The sequence below is a fragment of the Lepidochelys kempii genome, chromosome 9 (genome assembly GCF_965140285.1).
Source record: "Lepidochelys kempii isolate rLepKem1 chromosome 9, rLepKem1.hap1, whole genome shotgun sequence".
NCBI classification, from domain to species: Eukaryota; Metazoa; Chordata; order Testudines; family Cheloniidae; genus Lepidochelys; species Lepidochelys kempii.
This window is the reverse complement of record NC_136388.1, coordinates 28,567,984-28,595,206: the sequence shown is the minus strand read 5'-3', so window position 1 is coordinate 28,595,206 and position 27,223 is coordinate 28,567,984. Positions and strand designations below refer to the sequence as shown.

Genomic DNA, 27,223 nt, shown 5'->3' with positions numbered 1-27,223 from the left:
GCTGCGTAGGCAAGCCCTTTTAGTAATTCTCCTAAAATATGTTCTAAAGGGATTATTTGGCTTTGAGTATCTAAAGATAAAGAAACCAAAACCTGTTATTAGGTATGTTGATGATACTATATTGAGCATAGCTGTCTTCCAAGCAGTTGACCCAGGTCTTTAAACCACGACTGAATATCTTTCTAAAATATATGCTATAGCTCAAAAAAAAGTTATGCAATGCAGAAATATTGGGTGAGGTTTGGATGGAGTGGTGAATATTGGGTGAGGTTTGTGGCCTGTGTTATGCAGGAGGTCAGGCTAGTAGAAGATCTCTTCTGGCCTTAAAATCAAGTAATTTTCTACTGATCAAGAAATTGAGGCCTTACACTATACACTGATGTCAATGGAAAGACTCCCCTTGACTTACTGAGGCCCTTGGAGACCATCTGAAATATTTATAAAGCCTAAATAAGGAGACGAAACAGTGGAATCTATGAAAGCATGGCAGCTTTACAGCACTTTCTTTATTGAAAACTAGAGATTTCTGTGTGAAGGCAGTTTCATAGCACTCATACAACACAAACTGGATGGCAAAGCAAAAGAGACACCGTTATCATTGTCATTCAGGATTAGCTGTGGTTAAGAAATGGATCTCGTATTTAAGAAAACATGGGAGAGCTTATATTTTAGCTATCAAAAACCATTTAAGTGAATCTAAAAGTACATTTCATGAGAGAAGTGGGTGTGAAAAAGAAATCCGTGGAAAATTAGTTTTAATGGCACCCACAGATCTGCTATGTAGAACAGTAAACACTGGAGGAGCGAAGCCTGGCTGGCAATGAAGCGTTCTCTGCTACATTCAGATAATCCCCGGCTGTCAAAGGAAATGGGAAGAAGTCAAGGAGACTTGTAGCATTAACTCTCAGTATAACTTACAGTTTGCACAATGGAAACATCCACATGATATTAAATCAACAGAGCTTCTCAAGATAAAACAGGTTTCAGAGTAGCAGCTGTTTTAGTCTGTATTCGCAAAAAGAAAAGGAGTACTTGTGGCACCTTAGAGACTAACAAATCGTGAGCTATAGCGCCCAACTGTGTCATCAGTGAAGACAGAAGCAAAGCTCCTATTGATTTCAGTGGGAGCAGTACTGGGGCTCCAGGCAAATCAAATCTGTCTATTACCTGAGTCCCTGGCAAGCAGAGTGTTATGTTGGAGTTCAAATCCCTGAAACAGTGACATTCCCATTAAAGGCTGTTAAAAGGAGATTTTTATCTCCATTTACTCCAGACATCTTCTATTTATTGAATGGTCCTTTGTTTCACTTCTAGTGAGTAATGTAAATTCTGTTGATTTCAACATTTCATAAAGTACAAACTAATGATTTGTAGTTTCTCTATACTTCTGCTCAGTCAATGTGTTTTTTGTCTATGTCAGCAGATGCTTTTGCTTTATAGGCCAATGTAAACTTGCTAGAGTTTTCCTTCCCTTCTAGAAACACTTGCCAGTGCATTTTGATACGACAATCACTTGCTGTTTAATAAAAGCAAAACAACCTGGAGGCTGTGCTGAATGATCTGCCCACGATGAACATTGTGGGCTGCATAAGAACACGAAAGGCTTCGAAAGCCTAATGAATGTGGCCATTCTTGAGCTAGCACTTCCAGCTCTACCCAGCCTCCAGAGCAGACAATGAAACCTATCATACACTTTTATAACTTCTGGCTGCCATGCTGAAAATATTATTTCACACCGTAATGCCTACTAGTGGCACCACCTATTTAAACTAAGGTCATTCAACGTTATTTTTTATTGTAGTATTGTTGTAGACCAGGAGCCCTTTGTGCTAAACCCTCACTTCTGAAACAGGGATTTCTTGGTCATTTTAATAGGGCTCTGCTGATATGTCCCACAGAACAACATTATGCACATTGACATAAAATACATACCAAGTTCTTGAGTGCCAAAACCCACTAGGTTGTTTCTTACTCTCTCAGCTATGAAACTCACTTGATGTTAAAGACAAACTTGAACTTGTTCCTAGGAGGTAGATGCTCAGCACTCTTCACCGACACCAAAGTCCTGTATTCTCTCTATATTAAGTACTGATGTTTAATTTTCAGGGTCATTTTATTTAACCTTCACAGCCCCACATTCCCAATCAGAAGAGTTTAAGTGAGAAGCCTGGGATCCCTGCATGTTGTATGGAATGCAAGATGAATTTGAATAGTACAGTATGTTGTTAAATGCACTTGACTACAATGCCTGGTATCAGATTAGGAAAGTAATGTTTCAAATTCATAAAAAACAATGGCCAGATCCTCAGCTGGTGTAAATCGGCATATGAGTGAAGTTGATGGAGCAATGCTGATTTACACCACCCTAAGATTTGGCACAAGGTCTTTTGTTACCTGTATAAAGACAGAGTAGGTCCCACAGAGAATCTGTTTTAATTCGGCCATCACTTTAAGAAAGCAGATGATCACTTGAAGTCCACTAAGGGCTATGAGAATAGAGAATAAAATGATGTTCCACTCCACTACGTGCACGGGTTCAGTGCACTGAGACCAGGAGCTGTACGCAATGAGGTAACTACCAGAGAAACAGAAAAATGGGGAAATTAGACCAGTTTAATGCCTTGAAATTTAACACTCAATAATAATAATTCTAATAGTAATCATACAAAATAATAAAACCTGTTTGTTCTGATGTCCTGGAGCCAAATTCTGGTCTCAGTTACACCAGTGTAAATCCTAAGTAGCTCAATCAAACCTTGTGGTGTTACTCAAGATTTACAATGGTGTAACTGAGCCCAGAAGCCAGATCAGAATTCACAGAATGCATCTTCTTAATTCAATTCACTGCATTTTTGTCATGGAAGTGTTAGAAGTTCTGCATTTTCTGCTAATGATACAAACTGAATTTAAACAGAGACCATTTAGGTCCCTTCTATTTCATGAGTATCACTCAAACTGCAGTTGATTATACTTTAGCTGAAGTTGGAGTTTTTTAACCAGCATAGATCAGTAATGCCCAAATAATATTTCACTATGACAAGAGGATGGAGTGGTGACTGGGGGCACTGCCTAAGGGAGTATCACCATTTGTTATTCCCATTTGGCCTCAGGCCACCCTCTGTCTCCCTGCTAGCCCTATAGAGTATGTCATTCACCTTCTCTGTTGTATCATCATAACAACGTGAAGGAGATGCAGTATTGCCATCCTCAAGAGATCAGAAATCGTGAGTCAGATGTCCCTCTCCATCCATGTGTGATAATTTCAGATTGAAAAGTCAGCCTTTAATGCACACAACTGCATGCCTCTCCCTGGCTGCTCAGATGGAGACACCACTTACCCTCTCCTCACCCTGAAGAAAGGAAATGGAAGGCAGTTCCCCTATTGCTGTCTTGACTCTCTCCCTTCTGAGTTTATTCCCTTTGATAAAAGAAGGGCTGGATGGTAAATAGTTTGAGAACCACCGACCCAATGAACGCAACGTTATTCACAGTAGCACATAGAATTTATTTTATTTTTTAGAATTGATGAGTTACAGATTACATATCAGTCAAAGAACTTCTAACTTGTATCAGCCATTCATATAGGTGATGATGGCACAGTACGAACAATATAGGATTGATCTAGCCATTAGCAAGAAGCAGCACTTCCCTGATACCGTGGGAGTTGGCAATACTGGAGATGGCATGGTGCTATTATTGGTTCCAAGAACCATCATTATAGTCGTATTTGTGAGGTTTTTAATAGGTTCAGTGCTGGCCTCCATTTCTCCTCTATTAATAAATTACACAGTTTGGGCTGAATCCAGAGTCCCTCACTTGGCATCTGGCCCTTCATGTTCAAATCAGGCTTTTTTTTATTTATGAATTAAAAAAAACAACAACCCAACAGAATATTACCATTATTAGTATGTGTCTCAATGGTGTCACCATAACATAGAAATAGAGAATACACCACATGTGTATAAGGATCCACTTCTTTTGTCTCTTCTCTAAACTGAAGTCAGTAATTCCTATATTTTAGAGCAATGGCTTTCAACCTGTGGTCTGCAGACCCTTGGGGGTCTGCAGACTAAAATTTTCAAAGGGGTCTGCACCTCCATTCAAAAATTTTTAGGGGTCCACAAATGAAAAAAGGTTGAAAACCACTGTTTTAGGGAACAATTCCATACTTGCTGAGGAATTTGGCTTTTCATCTTCTTCTATCTAGGATTTCATGACTAGTCCAATGCTTAGTGTACTCCACTGGAAGTTGGAAGAACTTGACTTTATCTTACTTGAAATATTTCCATATTAAAAAATCTTATCCTTGAAAAGGAGATGGTTTCAAACTTCTGCATTCAAAGCAGTCACAGGTTCTAGATCTGTACTTCACATATGCTTAGGAGCTTTGATATCTCACTGGAAGATTAGCCAAATTAGCTGAACATTAAACTTTCTCTGTAAAGATGCAAATAATTTTTTTTCCTTTGTGTGTTCTGCTCAGAAACAAATTTAAAATATGCAGTATTTATTGTGGAGCAAAGATTTTTAAAAGCTAAGAAAATACATATGCTGTGATAATGGGTAAATTTATTTTTAATCTATAAATTACCTCCAAAAGGACCTTTTTATCTTTTTTCTGTATAGTTTCTTATAGTAGATATAAAGGTGTTTCTTACCCCCCTGCAGTGTCTTTGAAGATATAACCCCAGCCAGCTGGAGTATTGCAGAATGGGCCTTGCACTAAGCCCAAAGTAGAGATGATGACATTATATCCCGAAAAAGCAATTCCAAGCAGGGCTAACACAACTGAAATGAAACTCTGTATAGAAGAGAGAATAAATGTTATCAGCATGGGGGTTTCACCTAATCAGAGCCAACCACCAAACAACATGCCCTGGCTCCTTTGCCAGGTTTGTACCTTACAGGCATAGTTGTTCAAAATTCAATAGGAAATGGGATCAGGACAACAGTGAGACCCATCCCTGGCAACAGCATTTTCTCTTTTAGGATTGTGTCCTCAGGGGAAATGCCAAATTTCTCCAGAGATAAGACAGTTTTATTCCCGTTGGTTTTTAAAATGTACTTTTGCAAACGCATTGTAGCAGGCCAGGAGGGTACTACAACACTCATAAGACTTGTTTGCATCCCAATCAGCATTTACGCAGATTCTTTATTTTCCATCTAATGTAAGAAGGGGGTGTGAGGAGGTGAAGGAGCAATTCAGCAGGGGAGAGAATTGAAAGACAACAGTCCAAGGCCATCAGTGTTCTTCCTTAACTCTTTTGTTTCCTGGGGACTTCACCTGTGCAGTTGGAGGAAGCAACTGGACTTGTGATGGCCCGTGGGGTTTTCTCTACCCTCACCCAGGGTTCTGTCCTAATACAGAGAGAGGAAGGAACTAGCCATAAAGAGGAAGTCAAGGTTTGGCTGGGGAAATGGGGGAGGAGGGGAACTCAGAATGAATGCTGAGTAGAGAAACAAAAGACAAAACCACGACTCACCCTGTACGTTTTGTTACAGCTCTCGCTCTGGCAGCATTGGTAGAACGTGTCACGCTCCAGTGTTATTAGAAGTGCTGCTAACAGAAGCATCTGTAAGGGGGAGACTGTAAGATGAGTGGAATAACTGGAGATCCCGCACCTGATTCTCTCCTGCCCGTGCCCAGTAAGTGTGAAATGCCACCAGTCTGAACTGGTAGCACTTTACACCCACTTTGCACAGAAGTATATGACTGCTGCAGGTACATGGCAGGGGAGAGTCAGGGCCCTAGTAAGACATGACTGGAAATTTTGCAGAAAAGAACTAATGAGCTTCACTTCTCTCTCTGCCATTCCTCCACATGCAGCTTAGGACTTTTCTCAAAGTTTTAAGTTATTTGACATTGGTTGGGTAATTTCACCAAGTAAATCTTGGACTTAAGTTCATAATAGTTTCCAGCATTTAAAAAAAACGTATCCAAGGGGCCTCTGGTAAGGGCCATATGAGGAAGGGAAGGGATGGCCCCTCTGGGTTGGAGGAATGGGGAAGGTAAGAGGAGGAGTGCTAATGTAGACAAGGTGCTGGCAATATCAGCATTTTAAGCACCATGTTGTGTAGATCTGCTTAAAATACTAGCAGCCATCTGGATTTCTGCCTACACTAGGACTCTCATGGATGATCCCACCGTTGGAACTGAACCAATAGTAACTACAGTGGGAAATTTTAGTAAAAATACCCTGGTGTAGACACAGCCTGAACCTCTTGCTATTCGATTCTCTGTTTGTAAAATGAGGACAATGGTAACTCTCATGAACTCCCAATGGAAGGGCTCTGAAATGGAAAAGTGCTAAATGGAAGTTTTGAAATCTCTATATAGGGTATTTCTAATTTTTGTGGTTGGTGCTTCCCAAACCTCCAGCTTATCAGTGTTTCTCCATTTGAGTTTCTGGGCCTCCAGTAAATTTTCTCTGATCACCACAAGTTTGACATTTTTCAGACTGATGTAGAACATGCACAGTGATAGTTTCAAAATTAGGTCTCATCTTTATTCATTTTACATCTTTCCCTTTTTAATGTATCAGTAGAAAGACCCTACCAAATAGAATTGACATTAATAATATAAGATACCTGTCTAAACACATAAGAGGGCTGTGGCTTTTTAACATTGTGTACTATGTTCATAGGAACTAGCGGTGCTGGGGGTGCTACTGCACCCCCTGGCTTGAAGTGGTTTTCACCATATACAGGGTTTACAGTTTGGTTCAATGGCTCTCAGCACCCCCACAATGCAAATTGTTCCAGCACCCTTGACTATGTTACCACAGATAAGAATATTAAAAATCTGTTAGAAAAAAGTTACTGTGCGTGATCTGCCACTGACTGTAATTGATTAACTTGTTTAAGTTTTTACACAGCACCAGAGCTTTACTGATTAGTGGCCATAGCACATCGTGGTATAATATGCACAGTATCTGCAGTCAGATTTGCAGTTACATATATAAGAATTTTCACTTTTAGCATAACTCCCAAACCCAAGTAGATGGTTAGCCAATCCCCTCCCACACACTACTGCACAAGCTTTGCTTATATGACAAAAAGCATGCAAACCCACCTCCCAAAATCATGTTAAAAAAAAAAATCACGTACATGCCAATTTTGTTCAGCTGTCCATGATCAATGCCCTTGATTTTTTAAAGCTGATCAAATTACTGCCTATAAAATTAGCTAAAATAATTAATCTCCCCTTTAAAAGCAAGATCATGACACAATCACACCTTGCTGCAGGGTTATCCCTACAGATGTGATTGTGCTAACATCATTTGCACTAGCATACAACTCAATAAAATCCACAGAACCGACACTTACCATCACACCAGAGAAACATATTCCTTCAAAATACCACACGTAGTTGGTGAGCTGGTTACTGGTGGCGTATGAAGTTTTCCCATTAGGGAAGTATAACAGGATATTAACAACAATACTCCAAAGTGCAAGAGGTATCAACAGACAACTCAAACAGCCTCTGCATTTTTGTAAACCCATCTCTTAAGGACTTTAAATACTTTCACTATTCTAAGCCCACACAGGGCTACTTCTTTTAAAGTTGCAAAACCCTGCCACCTTCTTGTTTTGATGCAGTCATTTTGTATTCATGGGAACCTGGTTGCTGGGGTATGGTTCCAGTCAAACAATCCCAGTGCTAAAGTAAGTGCTTTACTGTTTGTGGAACAAAGGGCAAAATATCACTGGCTGAAGGGCTAGTCTATCTCCTGTGCTGGAGCGTGTGACTGTTTCTTTGTTTCCCTCTAAGGGCTATTCCTTGGGGAGCTTGAGATTCAAATGAGTGTCTAGAAGAATCAGGAAGGAACACAACCCAGGGTTATAACAACAACACATCAAGCATGTGTATATCACTTTTTCATCTTCTAAAACACATGGTTTAGAAATATTAACAAAGTAATGTCCACAGCACTCTGCACACAACATGCCTCGCAGGTAGGCCCTGGACTGTGAGACCTTCCAAAGTTTACTATGTTCTGAGGGGCAATGAAGTATTATTAGAACTAACATATTTCACGTACTTTATGTTGTTATCTTACAGCACTCTTGTGAAGTAAGCCGGTATCGCTGTTCAAGAACTGGGTTCTATTCCTGGCTCACTTCTGTGTCTGTTTTATCCCCCACTCCATTTGTCTTTTCTGTCTATTTAGATTGTATGCTTTTGGGGGCTAGGGCTGTTTCTTACTATATGTATGTTTGGGGTTTCTAAGTGCTAAGTAATATCAATTATGAAGAATAACTTGAGCAACGGGGAAAGCAAGGCACACAGAAGATAAGGATGGTCTCGTGGGTAAGGCACTAGAGTGGAACTTAAGAAACCTCTGGGTTCACTTCTTGGCCCTGGGACACAGATTTCCTGTGTGATGTTGGGCATGTCACTCATCTTCTTTTTGCTTCAGTTCCTCCTCTGTAAAGTGAGGCTAATAATGCTCCTCAGGGTTTGTGAGGCTAAATGTATTCATGTCTGTGATGGGGCCCATAGAAGTCTCTAGGTAGAAAGGCTGTGTATTACCTGTGGCTGCAGAGAAAGCCAGGATTACAGCTCAGCACAGATTGGCCCCTGTGCAATAGCTTTATATAATATCTGTAAACAAAATTATTTGAAGGGGGGAAATTACAAATGAGTGGGCAGGAAACTAAAAACAGCAAACCTTCACTCAAAACATAGCTTGTTTGCAGTCCTGTCCCTGTGAATGAGGTATCTCCTCTAATAGCTTATGTAACCCTTCTGCCAGGTGGTGCCAGCAGCAACTAGGGCCGGGTTCAAAATCTAGGGATCCTTTTCCATTTATACAACAGAGAACCAGCTCGAGCCTCCACCCAGTAACCTAGGAAATTTACATACCATCCCTGGGCACCTCTGAGAGGCAATACTTCCCCACTTTAAAAAAGGGAAGAAGGAAGATCCTGGGAACTACAGGCCAGTCAGCCTCACCTCAGTCCCTGGAAAAATCATGGAGCAGGTTCTCAAAGAATCAATCCTGAAGCACTTGCATGAGAGGAAAGTGATCAGGAACAGCCAGCATGGATTCACCAAGGGAAGGTCATGCCTGACTAATCTAATCGCCTTTTATGATGAGATTACTGGTTCTGTGGATGAAGGGAAAGCAGTGGATGTATTGTTTCTTGACTTTAGCAAAGCTTTTGACACGGTCTCCCATAGTATTCTTGTCAGCAAGTTAAGGAAGTATGGGCTGGATGAATGCACTATAAGGTGGGTAGAAAGCTGGCTAAATTGTCGGGCTCAACGGGTAGTGATCAATGGCTCCATGTCTAGTTGGCAGCCGGTATCAAGTGGAGTGCCCCAAGGGTCGGTCCTGGGGCCGGTTTTATTCAATATCTTCATAAATGATCTGGAGGATGGTGTGGATTGCACTCTCAGCAAATTTGCGGATGATACTAAACTGGGAGGAGTGGTAGATACGCTGGAGGGGAGGGATAGGATACAGAAGGACCTAGACCAATTGGAAGATTGGGCCAAAAGGAATCTGATGAGGTTCAATAAGGATAAGTGCAGGGTCCTGCACTTAGGACGGAAGAACCCAATGCACAGCTACAGACTAGGGACCGAATGGCTAGGCAGCAGTTCTGCAGAAAAGGACCTAGGGGTGACAGTGGACGAGAAGCTGGATATGAGTCAGCAGTGTGCCCTTGTTGCCAAGAAGGCCAATGGCATTTTGGGATGTATAAGTAGGGGCATAGCGAGCAGATCGAGGGATGTGATCGTTCCCCTCTATTCGACATTGGTGAGGCCTCATCTGGAGTACTGTGTCCAGTTTTGGGCCCCACACTTCAAGAAGGATGTGGATAAATTGGAGAGAGTCCAGCGAAGGGCAACAAAAATGATTGGGGGACTGGAACACATGAGTTATGAGGAGAGGCTGAGGGAGCTGGGATTGTTTAGCCTGCAGAAGAGAAGAATGAGGGGGGATTTGATAGCTGCTTTCAACTACCTGAAAGGGGGTTCCAAAGAGGATGGCTCTAGACTGTTCTCAATGGTAGCAGATGACAGAACGAGGAGTAATGGTCTCAAGTTGCAGTGGGGGAGGTTTAGATTGGATATTAGGAAAAACTTTTTCACTAAGAGGGTGGTGAAACACTGGAATGCGTTACCTAGGGAGGTGGTAGAATCTCCTTCCTTAGAGGTTTTTAAGGTCAGGCTTGACAAAGCCCTGGCTGGGATGATTTAACTGGGAATTGGTCCTGCTTTGAGCAGGGGGTTGGACTAGATGACCTTCTGGGGTCCCTTCCAACCCTGATATTCTATGATTCTATGATTCTATGACTTGCAAGCACAGAATCTGAGTGTAGAAAAGAAACTTTTAATAAAAGGAGGAAAGTAACTCAGCATTAATTTGGAAAAACACCGCAAACAGGGTTCATAAACATAAACCATGAGTAAAAGACCCACCCCTAAATAGGTTGGGCAGTGTCCTTTTCCCCTCATGTTCTTAAGTCCAGCAACCCAATATTTCCTTTCACATGCCCAACCCTTCTCAGCACCCCACTCACAGTTGCTGTCCTTGGTCAGTGCAGACCCAGATTCAGAGATGTATCTGCAGAGTTCACCTCCCTCCCTGGGTGGGGTAAAGAGGTACCTTACTCATTCCGCTGCTCGGGCACACACTTGCCACCCCTCTCTGCCAGCTGCTCCGTTGGCAGATCATCGCACCTCTCTGTTGCACCAGCCACTCGTTCTCCAGCTGACTGTCAGTCACCTTCTGCTGCCACCTGCCTCTCTGCCTATGACAGCTGCACATCAGTCTCTAATTTTCAGCTCTTTGCAGGCTGGGCAGAAACACTGCCTCATCTCAAGTGATTTCAGCTCTCAGTGATTTTTAGCTCTCCTTTTTTTGCACAGACAAATAGTTATTTCCCACCAGGTTAGAATCCCCCTACCCCTTGTCAGAGCAATATAACATACCAACATTGTTATAAACTGAAATTTCAAGAGGATACAGTTTCTCGATTGCTTTTTTGACTTCGAGCTGAGTTCTGGCAGTTTCTTGTCTCAGCTGGTGAACCCTCTCAGCAGGTAGGGCAGAAACACAGTCCTACCACAACTGATTTCAGCCCTGATTGGGTATTTAACATAACAAATAGGTTCCTAATGAATCCTATTTAGCTCTATTTTTTTAACAGTGGGGAGGAACAGGTTAAACCAGTCTAGGGAGAACCCTGGCTGAGGCTTTGCAGCCTCCTGGCTGGGGATACCTATCCCCACCCCTCTTACTTTCACAGGGCTCTGACTTTTGAGCCCCTGGCTTAACAAGGTTCTTTCAACTGAGGGTGGCCCCCTCATTTGGGACAGGTTAAGCACAGTCCTGCTTTCCTGTATTCCTACAATAATTACAACATTGGTAACCATATTTCACTACCCCTGCATTCAGTACTAAAGTGATTTGTACCCAACACCAGCCAGAGTTGATCACTTTGACACCGCTGTATTTACTGAATATGTAAGCAGAGCAGGAGCAAACTGTATTTGCATAAACAAATCTAAAGTTTCTCCCACTCCCAGCTAGCTGTCAGGGAAACATTCATTCTGACCCTGCTTACACTTGCAATGCTGTAAAAATTTCTCATGTACAGTACAACAGAACATTTCCCAACCAGTAGTTAATTGCATTGGGCAGTATAATTGGAATCATTAGGGATTATAGAATTATGGAACTATCAATTATCTGGTCCACCTTTGAGCCAATACAGGATATTCTCTGCAGAATGTTTTCTAGAGTTTTGTCTAATACAATTTAAAATGACATAAACAATGAATAAGTCTATGTTTTAGCCATGGGTATTTTTAGTAAAAGTCATGGACAGGTCACGGGCAGTAAACAAAAATTCACGGCCAATGACCTGTCCATGACTTTTACTAAAAATACACATGAATAAAACTTGGGGGAGGGCTTCCAGGGGGCCCTGTGGGTGCTGGGGGAGGGTGGCCCGGGTTCTGCAGGGGGTGGGTGGTGGCACACAGCCCGGGGTGAAAATAAGGCGGTACCGGTAAAAAGTGGCTGCCAGTACCAGCTCGTACAGCCGATGTTAAAGTGCTGCCACGAAAAAGGACCCTGCTTTAACGTCGTTGCCCCTTTTGCCCCTCCCGGGCCACCAATGGGGTGGGGGGGGCAAAAGGAGCAGCTACCCTGAGGCCAGAGATTTAAAAGCCACAGGCCCTTTAAATCACTGCTGGAGCCCCAGGCAGCACAGGCCAGGCAGTGCAGATGGGCTGGCTAGGGGATGCTGACCACCAGCCCCGGCCCTCACACCTGAGTTCCCACCCCTTCTGGGGTGAGGGCGGGCAGAGCCAGCCCTGTACCAGTAAGAGTTCAATTTTACTTTCACCCCTGCCCAGGACTCCTGCTGGGGCAGGGGCCAGCTGCACACAGCCCAGGACGCCCGCTGGTGCTGGGGGGGCCACAGGCATCATTGTGTGGCCCAGGAGCCCCCCTGGTGCTATAGGGGCATGGGCAGTGGTGTGTGACTCGGGATCCCCACTGGTGTTGAGGGGGGGTTAGTGGAGCCAGCAGCCTGCCTTTCTGGGTCCACCCTCCTCCCCACACACACACAGCAGCAGCAGAGTTTGGGTGTGGAAGAGGGCAGGAGGTTGGGGCACATGACAGGGTGAGGTGGGCTGTGGGTGGTGCTCCCCAGAAGCAATGACATCCCCCTTGCTGAGCTGCTAGGCGGAGGCATGGCCAGGCATCTCTGTGCACTGCCTCCATCCAGGGCACTGCCCCCGCCCAGGGCACCGCCCCTGCAGCTCCCATTGGGCGGACTGCTGCAGAGCTGCTTGGCCACGTCTCCACATAGCAGCTGAGCGAGGGGGATGTCACCACTTCCGGGGAGCCCCCCAGGTAAGCGCCGCCCAGAGTGCTCCTCACCCCATCCCGTGCCCCAACCTCCTGCCCCCTACAACACCCAAACTCTGCTGCTGCTGGGGGGGGGGGGCGGGCTGGTGGCCCGAGAGTGCCCCAGCAGTGGCTGGTGTGCCTGGCGCAGGGGCTGCTCGAGCTGCCCCTGAGCCAGGTGCACTGGCCACTGCAAAAGTCACGGAGGTCACGGAAAGTCATGGAATCTGTGACTTCCGTGACAAACTCACAGCCTTAACAATAAGGCATGCACTCACTTCCTTGGAAGTCTATTTCAGAGCCTTTTAGCTCTGGGCTGTCTGGAAGCTTTCATAAATATGCAGCATACATTTTCCCTGTTAGTTCAACAGATCAAGGATGGAGCAGTATTCCCGACGGTGGCAAAATAGGACTGAACTAAGTCCTCATACACCCTGTGGCAGCTCTGCCCATTACATACCAGAACGAGGTTTCTGTGGGCTCCCTCTGGTGGATATTAAGACTCAACTTTTGATGCTTTTCTCCTATTAACAGTTATGTTATTTAGTTGTATTATTTAGCTTTGTGAGATTTCGGGTCACATTCTGCTCTGTTACACTGATATAAGCCTGGAGGAAAATCAGTGATGCAATTCTGCACTTACAACCGTGTAACTGAGGGCAGAATTTGGCCCAACGGCTGCATGCAACTTGAAGAGGCATCATAAAATGTGGTGCTGCAAAACCCTTTTTGATATTCACCAACTGTTTGTGTCACTGTGACAGACAGACTTTTTGCCCAACCTTACCTGGCATTACTCAGACAGCTTTAGACATTTGAGCATTCCAGGGTATTAGGGACACCACAATAATTGCCTTGATTTTGGGGGCAGGGGGGTGAGGCTGGGGATCTTGTCCATTTCTGAGGAGTTATGAAATTAATTCATAAGAGCCAACGAAGGGGTTGAGGGCATAAAAAGGGAAGTTGTACTGAATAAAAAACAACCTTCAGGAGGTCGGGATGTGAGGATACTTTGGGATATATTTTCCCTTTGCTCCCTAAAGCAAACAAATGTATGAGCTGCTTAGGCCTCAGTCAAACTTTGCCCTTTGGGGTCCTCTTTAAAGCTGATTCTGTTCTCTGGTTGGTTTATGCACCATTCAAAGCAGCAATAGCAAAATAGTTAGGAGAGCACAGAAGGAAGGTGTACAATACTAGTTTTGTGATTAGACCGTTCTCTCCACCTTCTCTGATGTGAGCCTCCTTTCCCCCTATTCTGTCTCCTTTCTCCAGGATCCTCTGTGTTTCTTACAGGTCTCTGAGGATCCCTCATTTACACCCTGTCTTAATACCAGATACCCTACACTGTCTTGGGGCCTGCTGTTGCTCCTATTGAAGTCAATAGCAAACTTTGCAGATCTTGGCTGCTTAACAAGATTGGATGGGACGGGACGTCCTTCATCGAGGCTGCTCCTTAGTGACCCAAGGGGACATTGCTGATTAAAGCAAGGCATGTCTCATCCACAAGCTGAATTTTTATGACAGAGCTCAATGGTTAGTTGAAAACCTGACAGCATCTGCTTTTTTTTAAATTGAAGCCTATAGTAAAAAGTGGCCATCTGTGTTTGTAATCAAATTTGCTGCTGTTTCCAGCTATATTCTGTTCCAGTTCTGTGCACGAAATCTCTGAAAATGCGATTTCATGCCCAGAACTTAGTCTGCACAAATAATGGAGTAAACGTTGCAATTCAGATGCCTTGTTACTCAAACTAAGTTCTGCAGATACCATATTAAATTGGCTTCTTCCTTAGCATGTTGTGATGCTAGAACATAGAGTAGCTGTTTTATATGTGGTATGAGGCAAAACTGGTAAACTCCAAGGTCAGTTTCTCAACCATATTGATCAATGTTGCAAGAGCCCCCCTTCTGTTCCTATAAACCCTTGGGAGCAGATGCTGTTACCAAAAGACTTTGATTGCTCATCGGGTGAGTGACTTCTCTGCTAACTGAATCAGACTTTATTTAAAGTAATTATTTTCATAGGGTTTGATTGCTACACCTGCTGTACATGCTATTGTGCATCAGCCATTAAGAAAGGATTTCAACTGGATTTTTCATTCTGATGTGATCTCAGGGACCTAGCCCAATGCTGTGTACTACCACTACAGAGATCAGGGCGGAGCGCCAGTCAAACTTTTCTCCGTTTGTGCACTAATTCTAAAGCTGATTCAGTCCTCTCCTCTGTGTCCTGTGTGAAGAGATAAAGCAAAGAAAAACAGCCATCTGAGCCCAAGGTAAAAAAACATACAATTCCAACAGAATGTTATATTCTGCACTATTCCCCATCTCCCCGCAGCTCCCCGCTCTTCTTCCTTAGCCTAGGGTCAGAACTCGGTTTTCCCTCACCTTAACTCCACCACTCATCCCTCAAATAATTCTGTTTCACCACCAAAATATCAGCCCAGACCAGCAGCTAGAAAATATCTTATCCCATTACAGGGAGGACAAAAATGCAACAGCTGCAGATGGCACAAACATATAAGAGCTGCCATATTAGGTCACACCAGTCCATCATGACCAGTAGCCTGTATCTGATAGTGGTCAGTACCTGTACTCTACCAACTTCTTTCCTTTCCTTTATGCTAGAATATAGAGTTCACCTTTAATAAATTTATCCCTAAAAGATGTCTCCACCCTCCACACCTGTCTGCTTTCCTCTAGTCCTTAGTTTAAAAAATCCTCTACAACCAGCAGTGTGGTTCCATTTTGGTTACAGTTGAGCCCATCTCTTCAGTTGAGGCTACTTCTTCCCCAAAAGGTTCCCCAGTTCCTAATGAACCTACATCTCTCCTCCCTACACCATCGTCTCATTCATGCATTTAGATCCTGCAGTTGTAAAGGCTGAGGCAGTGACAGTTTAGCTTTAATAAATAGCATCTCTTGGTTCATCCCATGGGAGTTGAACGAATGACATAGACTGTTAAAATGGATTAGGCTCAGATCCTCAAACATATTTAGGGGCCTATCTCCCACTGAGGATCCAGGCTCTACAATTGCAGGCAAACGTCTTCCATCTAGGAGACCGTTGCATTGCAGTGGATCAGTGAGAGAGATCAGGGCTACATGATTAACAATTTCTTTTCTGTCCCAAATGTGCACTCTCAATGTGCAGATTTAGATGTAAGGGATAGTGTGCTAAGATGCACCTCAGAAATATGTGTTTAACTTCTGGATACCTTAAATTATAGTGATCATCTTCCTCGCTTAGAGTACTATTATATAATGTACATTTCTGTCTCTGTGGAAAGACTGTAGCAATGCAATGGATAATCTCCAGGATTATCCATAGCTCTGAACAATCCTTTCCAAAAATGTCACACACACAATTCAAATGACTTGTAACACGTTTGCTAGGTTCCAAAGTGAATAATGGTGGCCAGCATTTTGTGGCTTGAATATCTTACTTCTAAGAGGCAAGGTGCATACCAGCTTTTCAGCTGTGGAATGGCACCACCTTGTACCAATTCATAGCTAGCTTGGGGCACATCAGTGTGACTTTTCCCTCTGAGATGATATTCATTATATGCTGTAAACCATATCTTGAAGGTCTGACAGATAGAGCATTTATTGCAACATCCCTGAAAGACCTTATTGTTTTAAGTTTATGTACTACTGAAGGCCAGGATTGTGTATATAACCTATCTACAAGGGAGATGTGACAGATGTGAGACCTGGGAATTCAAAAGACTGTACAGAAAATGTGCCAGACACATATGGGACTTTTGGGACAACAAGTGTGAAATGGATTTCCTGAAATCCCTAGGGAGGGGTTAATGCAAATTCACCAACTCCAATTATGTTAAAATTCAGCCGTTTGAAGCTATGCTCTCAGATGAGGGTTAAGGTCTGCTGAATACCTGTTACAGGGGCCAAGGTCAAAGGCCCAAGCTGTATAAAGAAATGGCTGACCTGCCTAGCCACTGTTCTGGTTCTGAGACAGATGAACTTATAACTCCAGGAAAACCCAGTTTGGGTTTCGAAGGACTAAAAACTACCAGAACTCTAGTTTGGAGTTAGGGGGTGACTTCCAGTAAGGTTTCTAGCTTTATTGTTTTAGTATGTCCTCCGTAATGCTTCTACCTTAAGAATAAATATGCTTGCTTACAAAGAGCTGTGAGGTAACTTATAATTGCCACCATTAGACTGGTCGGAGACTGCAGAGAGACAGAAAAATGCAAGTGTTGGCCTTTATAGGCAGTCTGGCTTGCTGGGGATATCTCAGTGTTGTTCATGGAACTGTGAAGCCTTAAAATCCCTGGACAGGTTGGAAAGAGATGCAGGTCTCTGCCCAAGAGAGGTTATAGCTAGGACCAGAAGCCTAAAGCAGGTGCCCTTGGTGGACCTCAAAGGGAGAATACAGGTGCATTTGCCTGAACTGTGACAGAGCTTCTCATACGTGATGTTGGAAGAAAGCTGTCTCCATTTTGCTCACTATTTACATCTATGATGTCAGATGATGCCAAATTATCACATAGTGTTTGGAGTTTATTCATGCTGAATGATGATCTTCTTTTCTGAGAGAATCACAGGACTGGTCTGAGGCAGACAGGATACATCAGCATGGTTATGTGTCACAGGGTTATTTATCTTTTTAAAATGATACTCAGATTCCTGCAGGGACTTGCTAATGCTCACCTGCAGTTCTTGGGTTGAGAAGTTTGCACCAGAACTTTTCCTAGTAAATAGGTTTGTACAAAAACATGTTGCAGGTCAGATCTTGGTTCTACACCTCCTTCCCCTGGCTGCATTCCAGGTTCTCCAGCATTTTCCCTCAGTCTCTCATTGTTACATTACCCGTCGTGCAGCTCCACTGGTGGTAGCAATGGTGGAAGCTCTAGTGTAAACAGCTTTCAGACATTTTAACCATCTTGTTGTCTGAACTTGATCAGATCAGGCTTAGACAACATGGTAGTTAAATGCTAGTGGCCAATGGCAGCCTGTCTACACTTGTGCTCCATTGGTACTACCAGTGGTGGATTTATGGCATTGCAGAAGAGAGGCAGAAAGAGCCTATTTATCTACCAGCAATAATCAGGGAATGGAGGTTGCATCTTCCTCCCAGCCTGAGAGGAGAGTAAGTGCTCCGATCCCTCCCAACAGTGAAGAGTCGAGGAAAGAAATGGTGAGATCCCAGAAGAGCTAAGGCCTTATGTACATAGGAAAAAGTTTGACCAGTTATACAGGTATAGCTATACCTTTATAACCCCATGTGGACACTCTTCTTCTAGTATAAGTAGGGTGACCAGACAGCAAGTGTGAAAAATTGGGACCGGGGTGGGGTGTAATAGGAGCCTATATAAGAAAAAGACCCAAAAACCGGGACTGTCCCTATAAAATCGGGACATCTGGTCACTCTCAGTATAAGAGTGACTTTTTGCAGATTAAGTTAAACCCCTTCCCAAGTGATACAAGCTTAACTACAACAAGCCACTGTTATGCTGAACTAAGAGTGGCCACAGAGGGTTATAATTAAAGCACTTTAAATGCACACCTTAGCGTGTACAAAAAAAATTCCCACGTAGACATGATCAAGAGAAACAAAACAGCAAAAGAAGGCAGAGGGATTGGGGAGATATGGGGGTACGTGGAGGAGAGGCTAAAATGCAGCAAAGCTATAGGAGCAATAAAACTCTGGACCGGAAGGAAAACACTGACAGCTGGTGGGTATATATATATTCTATTTTATTGTCAAATAGAGAGGGAAAGAAGTTTGAAACAAACTCCCCTCCCAACTCCCCATTTTCCTTTCTTCAGACTTGTCTTTTTTTCCTGCTGTTCTATCTCCACCTCTTCCCTGTGGAGATAGGGCCCCTCTGTATGTGCCTACCCTTGTCTGTCCATTAGTTGGCACCATCTGTATTTTCTGTTAGACTAGATGAATACAGAAAGTATTCATGGTATTCGTGGTTTTTGGTTTGACACAATTAAAGCAGCATTCCTTCTGTGAGTGACAGCTCCTACTGGGGGCTTCAGGGTCAGGATGGCAATGGAACACTAATGGAAAAAGCAGCTTCTGTATGAAAATCAAGAACTACCATGCCTGTAGTGAGAAACTGTACCCCATCAACACAATTAATCAATCAGTTACTTGCATTATGTTTAAATAAACCAATGAAATCCTTGTATGCAAGGTATATGTTTATAATGACAAAAATCACAGTAGGCCAAATTCTGCTGTCAGCTCCAAACACATAATAACTATTGTGTTCTTTGGGAATCCTGCACATCTTTCCAAGAACAGAACCTGGCCCAATCTGTGAATTAATGGTGACAGTGCATAGTTTGGCAAGAAGAAATGTAACATGAATAAACTGTTCTCTTTATAATTTACAGTATGTGCAATATAAAACAAGACATTCAAATAAATGTTTTACAGAATACCACAAGGATATAATTACAGTGATTTTAGCCCATTTTCAGTTGCAAATGTTCTAGCAAACGTATTTCTGTGGGGGGAAAAAAAGAATATGTGTTAAATGAGGGAAAACAAAATCACAGAATCACATACTTTGTTCATTGTAAAAAGTAAAGTTAATAGGTTGTATAATATGTATTCAGCTTGTGGATCTATTTCCGTGCCCACTAATCCTCAAAAATCCATTTATGACAGAGCCAGAAATATGTCTCAATGTCCCCAGTTAGATCATGGTGGGGAGGAGGAGAGAGAAAGAGACAACAGCTTTGAAGGTCCCATCATAATCTACCATGTTAATAATATCCATGATTAAAGCTGTATGTAATAAACATGAAACATCTTCTCAAAGAAAACATTTTAAATACCTGCATAAAGAATGCCTTTTGAAACATCTTTGAGCAGACATCATTATGGCTTTTGTTGCATTTTAAGGGCAATCAAGTTTTACCATCATTCTGTACAAGATTTCTTTTGTTTTTGAGAATGTTGATCTTTATCATTGTAAAAGTTGCCAACTTTTTCCTTTCACAAAAGAATAAAAGCTATGGAGGACGGAGAGGCACAGTGAGGAAATAAAGACCTAGTGGCTGCCTGGGAGAGTGGATGGTTCTAGGATACATGAGTGTACCTAGCGGAGCAGACTCTAGACCTGCTTGTCTGGTATCTTCAGCTGGCCATATATTGCTCCCACTGAAAACAGTTTGGCAGTTGCTTCAGTGAAAGGTCGAAAACAAACTAAGCTGCAAACCTATCATACAATTATGTAACGTTGTAAAAGGGGGGCGGGAGAGGAGATTAGGACCGAGAATTTCTTCCTCACCAAAAGACTTAATCTGTGCCTGAAACATACACCTTATCCCCTGCATGGTTAAGGTGACCAATAATTTCAAAAGGTAGAAAAGGAAATTTCCTTCTCATGTGCATATCTAATTCCCTACTTGTAGCTGACCACTTGCCCAAAATCACTCCCATTGTATTAAAGTCAAATGCCACAGGGTTTTTGTGAACGATGTGGCTCAAAGCTCATTTAATGAACCTGAGCTTCAGAAGAGGAGCCATGACAGGGAAATAATGATCTCCTGGATTAGAACTGAATGTTCTCCTTGATTAGACCCTGATGTACTTTGGTTACCGGATAATACATTATGCTATATTGTTTTTTTTATTATCTGGGAAGTGTGGTTGTAATCAAATGATACCTTGAATAGCTGCACTTACCTCTTCCCGATTACAGCAAACCCCACATATTCCTCCGAGAAAACCGTTGATTACTTGGATGGAACACAGAATTAATTCAATTCCCCCCAAGACCAGAAGAATGGAAAAGAGGGTCAAGTTCCATTCCACGATATTCCTTGGCTCCCGACACTCAGACCACCTGTCACGCTCAAGCAGATACCTGTTCATAGCAATTAAAAATGTATTAGAAACTCATGACGCAGTGAAGCGTGTCACGCCCTGGTATTTAATGTATATCAAGAGAGCAGTTGCAATATGGGGGCCTAATTCATGTACCACTAACCTTGTAAGTGAGGATGAGGGAAGCAAAGGCTTGCTTCATGCAAAACTCCCTGACACTCTAGAATGCAAGAGCAGTTATTAGGTATAGACTTTTGATAAACCTAGCTTTGATTTTAACTATAAATAGAGGGCAGGAGCAGGGTGGTAGGGAACAGAGGTAGCGTTAACACACCTTTTTATTCTCCCCAGTTCCAGAGTCAGATGGTCCACAGCATAATTTAGAGCAGTCACAGGGCTGCTCTAAGTTATGACTGGCCATGGCCATGCCCTGGCCCTTTTTCTCCTAGGAATGGCTGCTAGGATGGAATTGGTGTAGAAAACAGCATGCTGGAGGTTGCCCTTTTGCAAGGGACTTAAATGATGCACAGCCTTTTGAATGAGCTGAACGCACTGAACACTTCTCAGATGGGGCTCAGAACCTTGCAGGATCAGGCCCTTATTTTAAGATAGTGATTGCATCCAAAGGGAACTTTGCTCTCCATTTGTCACTGTCTTACATGAGACACTCTACTTGGTATCTGCAAACACACACTTGAACTGCTCTGACCACAGGATGAACTCACTGTGTCCTAAAAGTAAATGCCTGCAGCTCCTGCCCAACCATCTGATTAGCATATTCAGCAAAAAAATTACTTATCTTCTCCTTTCTGTGCCAGTGAAAACTAAAGAAACCATCATGACAAACAATAGCCAGATGTGTTCAAATCAGATTCTCTGCTTCAGGGGGCCAGTTGAATGTAGGTGTGGCTTCCTGATTCTCAGGCCAGCCAGCTCTGCTCTGGCACCAGACATGCACTGCTCTGGAAACAGGCCTCCAGGGGCTATCCACCGGTAAGGTATTACTGGAGTACGTCGTGTTCTGACCATGCATGCACTCCACACCCTTACTACGCCCCTTACATGCGGGTTGACTTGGAAGTGATGTATGACTCAGCTATGCCAACTTTATGTTTCATGGGGACTCACTCCACAAAAGGAGAATCGCAAACTAGGGAAATCCAGGGGCTTTTTGGCAGCTTTGTGCAGACCAAGTTCTATTGTTTGAATTTATATCTGGTCACATTTTTTATATCAAGGGTACCTTCATAAATAATGTGGTTTACATCCACTTTGTGTGAAGTCCAGGGTTTAAGCTTGGGAACATCCCTTGGTATCAGCTGCAACAGCTGGGTAAATTCCTACCACATTGAGTTGAAAATGCTCCCAAACCAAGATGTTCTAAACTAATTTAAAGATCTTTGATATGTGGCTTCTGCATCTTGCTTTTTGACTCTAATAACCCTACTATTAAACACCCTCCATGACACATGGTTTCTCAATATGCTTCAGAATTTTTAGGATTCAAAATCTATATGATCATCAGGATAGTGTGTTTCTGGTCTCCCTTTTTTAAAGCTGATTGTTAATAGAGTCCTAAAACCGTGTTGTTGATTTCCACAAGATGGGGTAGGAGAAGGGGTGGGAATCAGAATTTGGTTTGTGGCTCCCCCACAGTTGGGTAGACAGGAGTGTTACAGGCCTGGGGTGATGCTCACACAGCCCCTGGGAAGGAGGTTGTCATTCATACTGAAACACTAGCAGTCTCTGATGATAAATGCAGCTTCTAAAAGAAGCACTATAGTGATCATCTGCAGAATGCTAGGGAATGGTTACTGGGCTGCTTGAGAAATATTTCCAGGCTATTGTGGCTAAAAAGGGCCATATCCAGAGGCCCGTCATGCAGAGTGTTTCCTATGGTAAGCGATGATGCCGCTGTGGCAGTCATTTTGTAAAGCTTGGGATAGTTGTGAGTCCCAGTTTATATGGTCTTGAGAATTCTCCTCAGCCTGAGGGTACCCATCAGCTTTGCTGGAGGGGGAATAACCTATGAGACAATTAGGTGGCGAGGCAGGGTGAGAACTGGAGAGAAAGAGTGTGTGTTCTGTTTGGAAACAATTTATTGCAAGAACAAATAACTTAGTGACCGTACAATGGTCCTGATTTCATAGGTGCTGACTCCTCTTGAAACTTTAGTGGGAGTTGCGGGTGCTTGACACCCCTTATGATCTTGCTCTTCAGCTGTAGAGAAGACAATTAGGCTCCCAAAATGAGAATACAATAGATCCATTAGTTTCTACAAAGATTAACAGCCTTTCTCCCTCTTGACTAGTTTAGGGTCCAAAAGGCAGCCCTTACTCACGTGAGTAGTCCTATGGAAACAATGGGACTACTCATCTGAGTAAGGAGCAAATTAATAGGACAGTTTCTCCTCTCATTTTACACCAGTGCAAACCTTTTATATACCCTCCTATAAAACACAGTAAGCAGTATCAGGTCCATGGTGTTTATATACTGCAGTGCACAGCTTGCTGGTAAACAGACTACTCACCCTCCACTGGAGTTAGTGAAAGGATAGACCCAGTTCTGTTCTACAGCAGAGAGGCAGTAAGGGCCATGGGATAAACCTAAAGCTGAAATGATGAAACAGTAGCCGGACCCCAGGATTCCAATGAAGGCGGCCAGAACAGAGGACAGCATCTGCAGAGTAAACACACAAGTGATTCTCAGCATTCTGACCATTCCCTCTTAGGGACCATCCGAAAATGGTGAAGCAAAAAGCTCACTTACTGCACAGCTTTTCCCACAGTTCTCATGCCCGCAGCATCCACAGCAATTATCGTATTCTAGTCCGATGAACACTGCAGCTGGGAGGAATATCTACATAAGAACAAATAATTGTGCACTGAGTGTTTTGGTAAGCTATCCTATAGGCAGGGCCTTTCCTAGGGGGGTGCAGGGCCCAGGGCGGAAGTGATGGATTTGTCTCTTCTGAGACTGACCGCACCAGCCAATTGCACTGGACCACGGAGCCCCCCAAAGCGCGGGGCCCGGAGCTATCACCCCGATTCGTCCTACCCAAGGGACGGTTCTGCCTACAGGCAGTGCATATCAAATTCTGTCCTCACTTTGTTTTTATTTAGATTTATAATTTCACAATTTAAAAATTCTGCATAGCCGATTCACTCTTACTCCCATTCCACTCCAGAGGAGTTCTCCCCTTGGCTTCAATAGGGGCAAGACTAGGCTTAGGGATAGACGGTGATAAACCATGAGAACTTCATTTTTTTTCTGTTTGTACAGTGCCTAACACAATGGGATCCTGGTCCATGACTGGGGCTCCTAGATGCTACTGCAGTTCCAGTAAATAATAGTAATATTCTTCCCTGTCAATCCAACACCTTTTTTGACACACTGTGGGTCAAATCCTGCAGTCCTCTCTCAGCAAAAGTGCTCAACAAAGTAGATGGGAGCTTTCATTGAGAGAAGACCACACTCGGGCAGACTATAGTTTTGTGGGGTCCTGGACCAAAGTAAATGGGGGCCCCTCCCCACCCCTTCCACCTGCAGTCCTTCCCGCACCCACACTCCTGCTGGGGAAATGGGGTCGGGGCTTGAACCACCCCACCTCCTCACCTGGCACTGCTGGAGCAGGGTCGGGGCATGAGGGCTTGCCCGGCTCTGCAGGAGTGCCGGGCAAGCTGAGCAGGGCAAGCCCCCGCACACCGACCCTCCTCCCCGACTGGAGAACTGGGCAGGCGGAGCAAGCCCCTTGCCTCAACCCTGCTCCCCTCTAGGAGCTCCAGGCAGAGTGGGTCAGGGTGTGGGGACACCCATTTTTCTGGGACCTCCCAATTGGCCAGGGCTCCTGGGTACGGGCCTCTTGACCCAATGGCTAATCCACCACTGACCACACTACTAGGCTTTTTTGATGACATCCATCATTTCAACTATAATGAGGTATGATGACACTAGTTACTGAAAAGTAGTAGCAAGTGTTTTGCTTATACAGAATATCTGATATCAATGGAGTCAAAACACAAGAAGCTTCTATTGTTGGTAGAATTGTGCAAAATATTCCATGTAGAAAATGTTTTTCCTTTGTTTTCAAGTTCACAAAACTGCCATAGAATTGCAGAATTTGTGTGAAAACTTCCGATGAACTGATGCGTCTCAGATTTTCCACTCTGAATCAGTTAAAATAAAAAATTCACACTTGAAAATTTTCAACCTGCGGTGAAAAGGGAGTGAGCAGCATGACCTTGTGGATTAAACACAGGAACTGTTGAGGCCTCAGCCAGTGGCTGGCCTTATTCATATTTTGTAGTCATAGCACTTGACAAACACTATCCAGTGATGCCTCGCAAAACCCTTAAGAAGGAAGTAAATATCCGTTGTGAGCACTACACACGTACTTTAAAACATATGGAAAAATAAAAACAATTTCTTCAATTGAAAACCACAGCCCCATACCTGCTGGCTCTTAAATTACATACTATTGCCCAAATCCTCCAAAGACTTATTTAGGTGCATAACACTACACACTGAGCAGGCCCATTAAAGTCAAGCGGGAAATATTCATATAGTTATGTAAGTCTTTTAATATAAGCATCTAGGTCCCCATCTTGCAATCAAGATCTGCACTGATGCAGGGTTCCACTCACATACAGCTCATTTCAGAATCGGGTCCTAAATTAACCATCTGCTGCCCTTTAGTGAAAGTTTCAGTACTTCCGAAACAGCAGTATATCCTCCTTCCCTATTTCTCTAACACACTTGGTAAGGCAACTCCCATCTTTTCATGTGCTGTATATTTATACCTGCCTACTGTATTTTCCACTCCATGCATCTGATGAAGTGGATTATAGCCCACGAAAGCTTATGCCCAAATAAATTTGTTAGTCTCTACGTCCCACAAGGACTCCTCATTGTTTTTTCCTACACACTGGTGTGACTATAAACAACTGTTGAATTTCCCTGAATAAATACCTAGGACATGGCAGCAGCCAATGCCTCCCAGACATCTCAGGTACATTTGAAGAAATGGTTACTACTTTTAATCAAATATAATCATTTTTAAAAGGAGAATAGATTAATAGTAAACTACATTTATAAAATACAATACAAACCCAGGACCCAAACCTGCCAACATTTACACATGTGCATAACTTTACTCACATGAGTAGTCCCATTGAAGGATCAGGACCTTATTTTGCATTTCTTTGTCATACAAATTGTGAGTTCTCCCCAGATTTAAATCATACAAGATGGCAGATTAATAGTGTGATTAATAGTAATAATTTATATGGCACCACATATATGTTATAAAGTTACAGAGGTGTAAAGACTTGCTAACAAAGCCGTGAGACAAAAATCGTACAACTGATAGAGAAATATGAATATTTAAGATGTTCAAAATAAGAAAACAAATTAAAACACGCTAGCTTTAGTTACTTACCAAAATCCCTCCTCCTATAATTCCATGAAGGCATGCCACATACTTGCTAAGCTGATGTTCTGAAGCAAATCTTGTTTCACCATTGGGAAAGTAAAGCAAGATGTTAGCTACAATGCAGAGGATGGCAAGAATGAGCAACTTGTACCCAATGCACCTAGCACACTTTCCAAAACACATGTCTAAAGTTCTACAGATCTTTCTTTAGTAGCTCAGAACTACCACAGACCAGCCTGTATGGTACCCATCCAAGTGTAAAAGTAAGAACAGGTTATAGTCACACCTTCTTAAATACTCTGGGTTACTTAGTTACCTGGATGATGATTACATGTCTACATGAGCGTCAGGCCTGGTTGCAGAATGCAGGAGCAAGATGAGAGGAATATCACCACCCATTTTAAATGAAACATTTCACACAAACGAAACCCAAGGCAGGGAAACAGTATTTTCCCACAGTGTTGATTTTGGCTTTAATACACAGTTTGGAATGAATTACAGTGGACATGATTAGGCATGAAGAACAACTTTATGCCATAATGAAAGCTCTTTTGGGAATCAGAAAAGGGTCAAGAAAAATTAAAAGAAAATGAAAGCCCGTTTCAACTTCTAGGTTTATGGCCTGATTCAAAACCCACTGCAGTTAGTGGAAAGACTCCAAGTGACTTCAGTGGGCTTTGTATGAGATTCTTAATGAACATGTAAGAATAACAGCCTGCTAGTATTTAAGAATGTGTAAAACACAATCCCGTATCTTCATCAATGAATAAGAACTCATATGGCCTTGGGATGAAGCTGAAAAATGTCTAAAAAAAGGCAGACATGCTTCTAAAGATGTGTCCTTTTGTATTAATTGTCATTATAGTCTAAATTCAGATTTAATCCAGATTTGTTAGCAGCCATTTTTGTCACATCTAAACCACGCAAATATTGGTAGAAAATAGTAACTATTTCAAAAAATATTATTGGAATGAAAATGTTTGGAGTTTTAACTGCAAGAAATAATCTTAGGAATAGATAATATAAAAATAGCAAATGCTAAAACACACTAGCTTGTAAAAAAAAAAAAATTGTTCCTGACAGCGAAATATACTATAGTAAGTACAT

The 27,223-nt window shown here is 42.9% G+C and overlaps 2 protein-coding genes across 2 annotated transcripts; both read right to left on the bottom strand.

Moving 5' to 3' along the window:
• Window positions 1-501: 501 nt before the first annotated feature.
• TM4SF18 (transmembrane 4 L six family member 18) lies at window positions 502-7,678 on the bottom strand. The gene is made up of 5 exons (XM_073358773.1): window positions 7,327-7,678; window positions 5,484-5,573; window positions 4,659-4,801; window positions 2,395-2,575; window positions 502-856 (listed from the first exon to the last, which is right to left on the bottom strand). The coding sequence occupies exons 1-5, from the start codon at window positions 7,501-7,503 to the stop codon at window positions 842-844; spliced, it is 606 nt and encodes a 201-aa protein (XP_073214874.1). The 5' UTR covers window positions 7,504-7,678; the 3' UTR covers window positions 502-841.
• Window positions 7,679-19,342: 11,664 nt separating this feature from the next.
• On the bottom strand, window positions 19,343-26,299 carry TM4SF1 (transmembrane 4 L six family member 1). The gene is made up of 5 exons (XM_073358890.1): window positions 26,123-26,299; window positions 23,455-23,544; window positions 23,216-23,364; window positions 20,545-20,725; window positions 19,343-19,357 (listed from the first exon to the last, which is right to left on the bottom strand). The coding sequence occupies exons 1-5, from the start codon at window positions 26,297-26,299 to the stop codon at window positions 19,343-19,345; spliced, it is 612 nt and encodes a 203-aa protein (XP_073214991.1).
• Window positions 26,300-27,223: the final 924 nt, after the last annotated feature.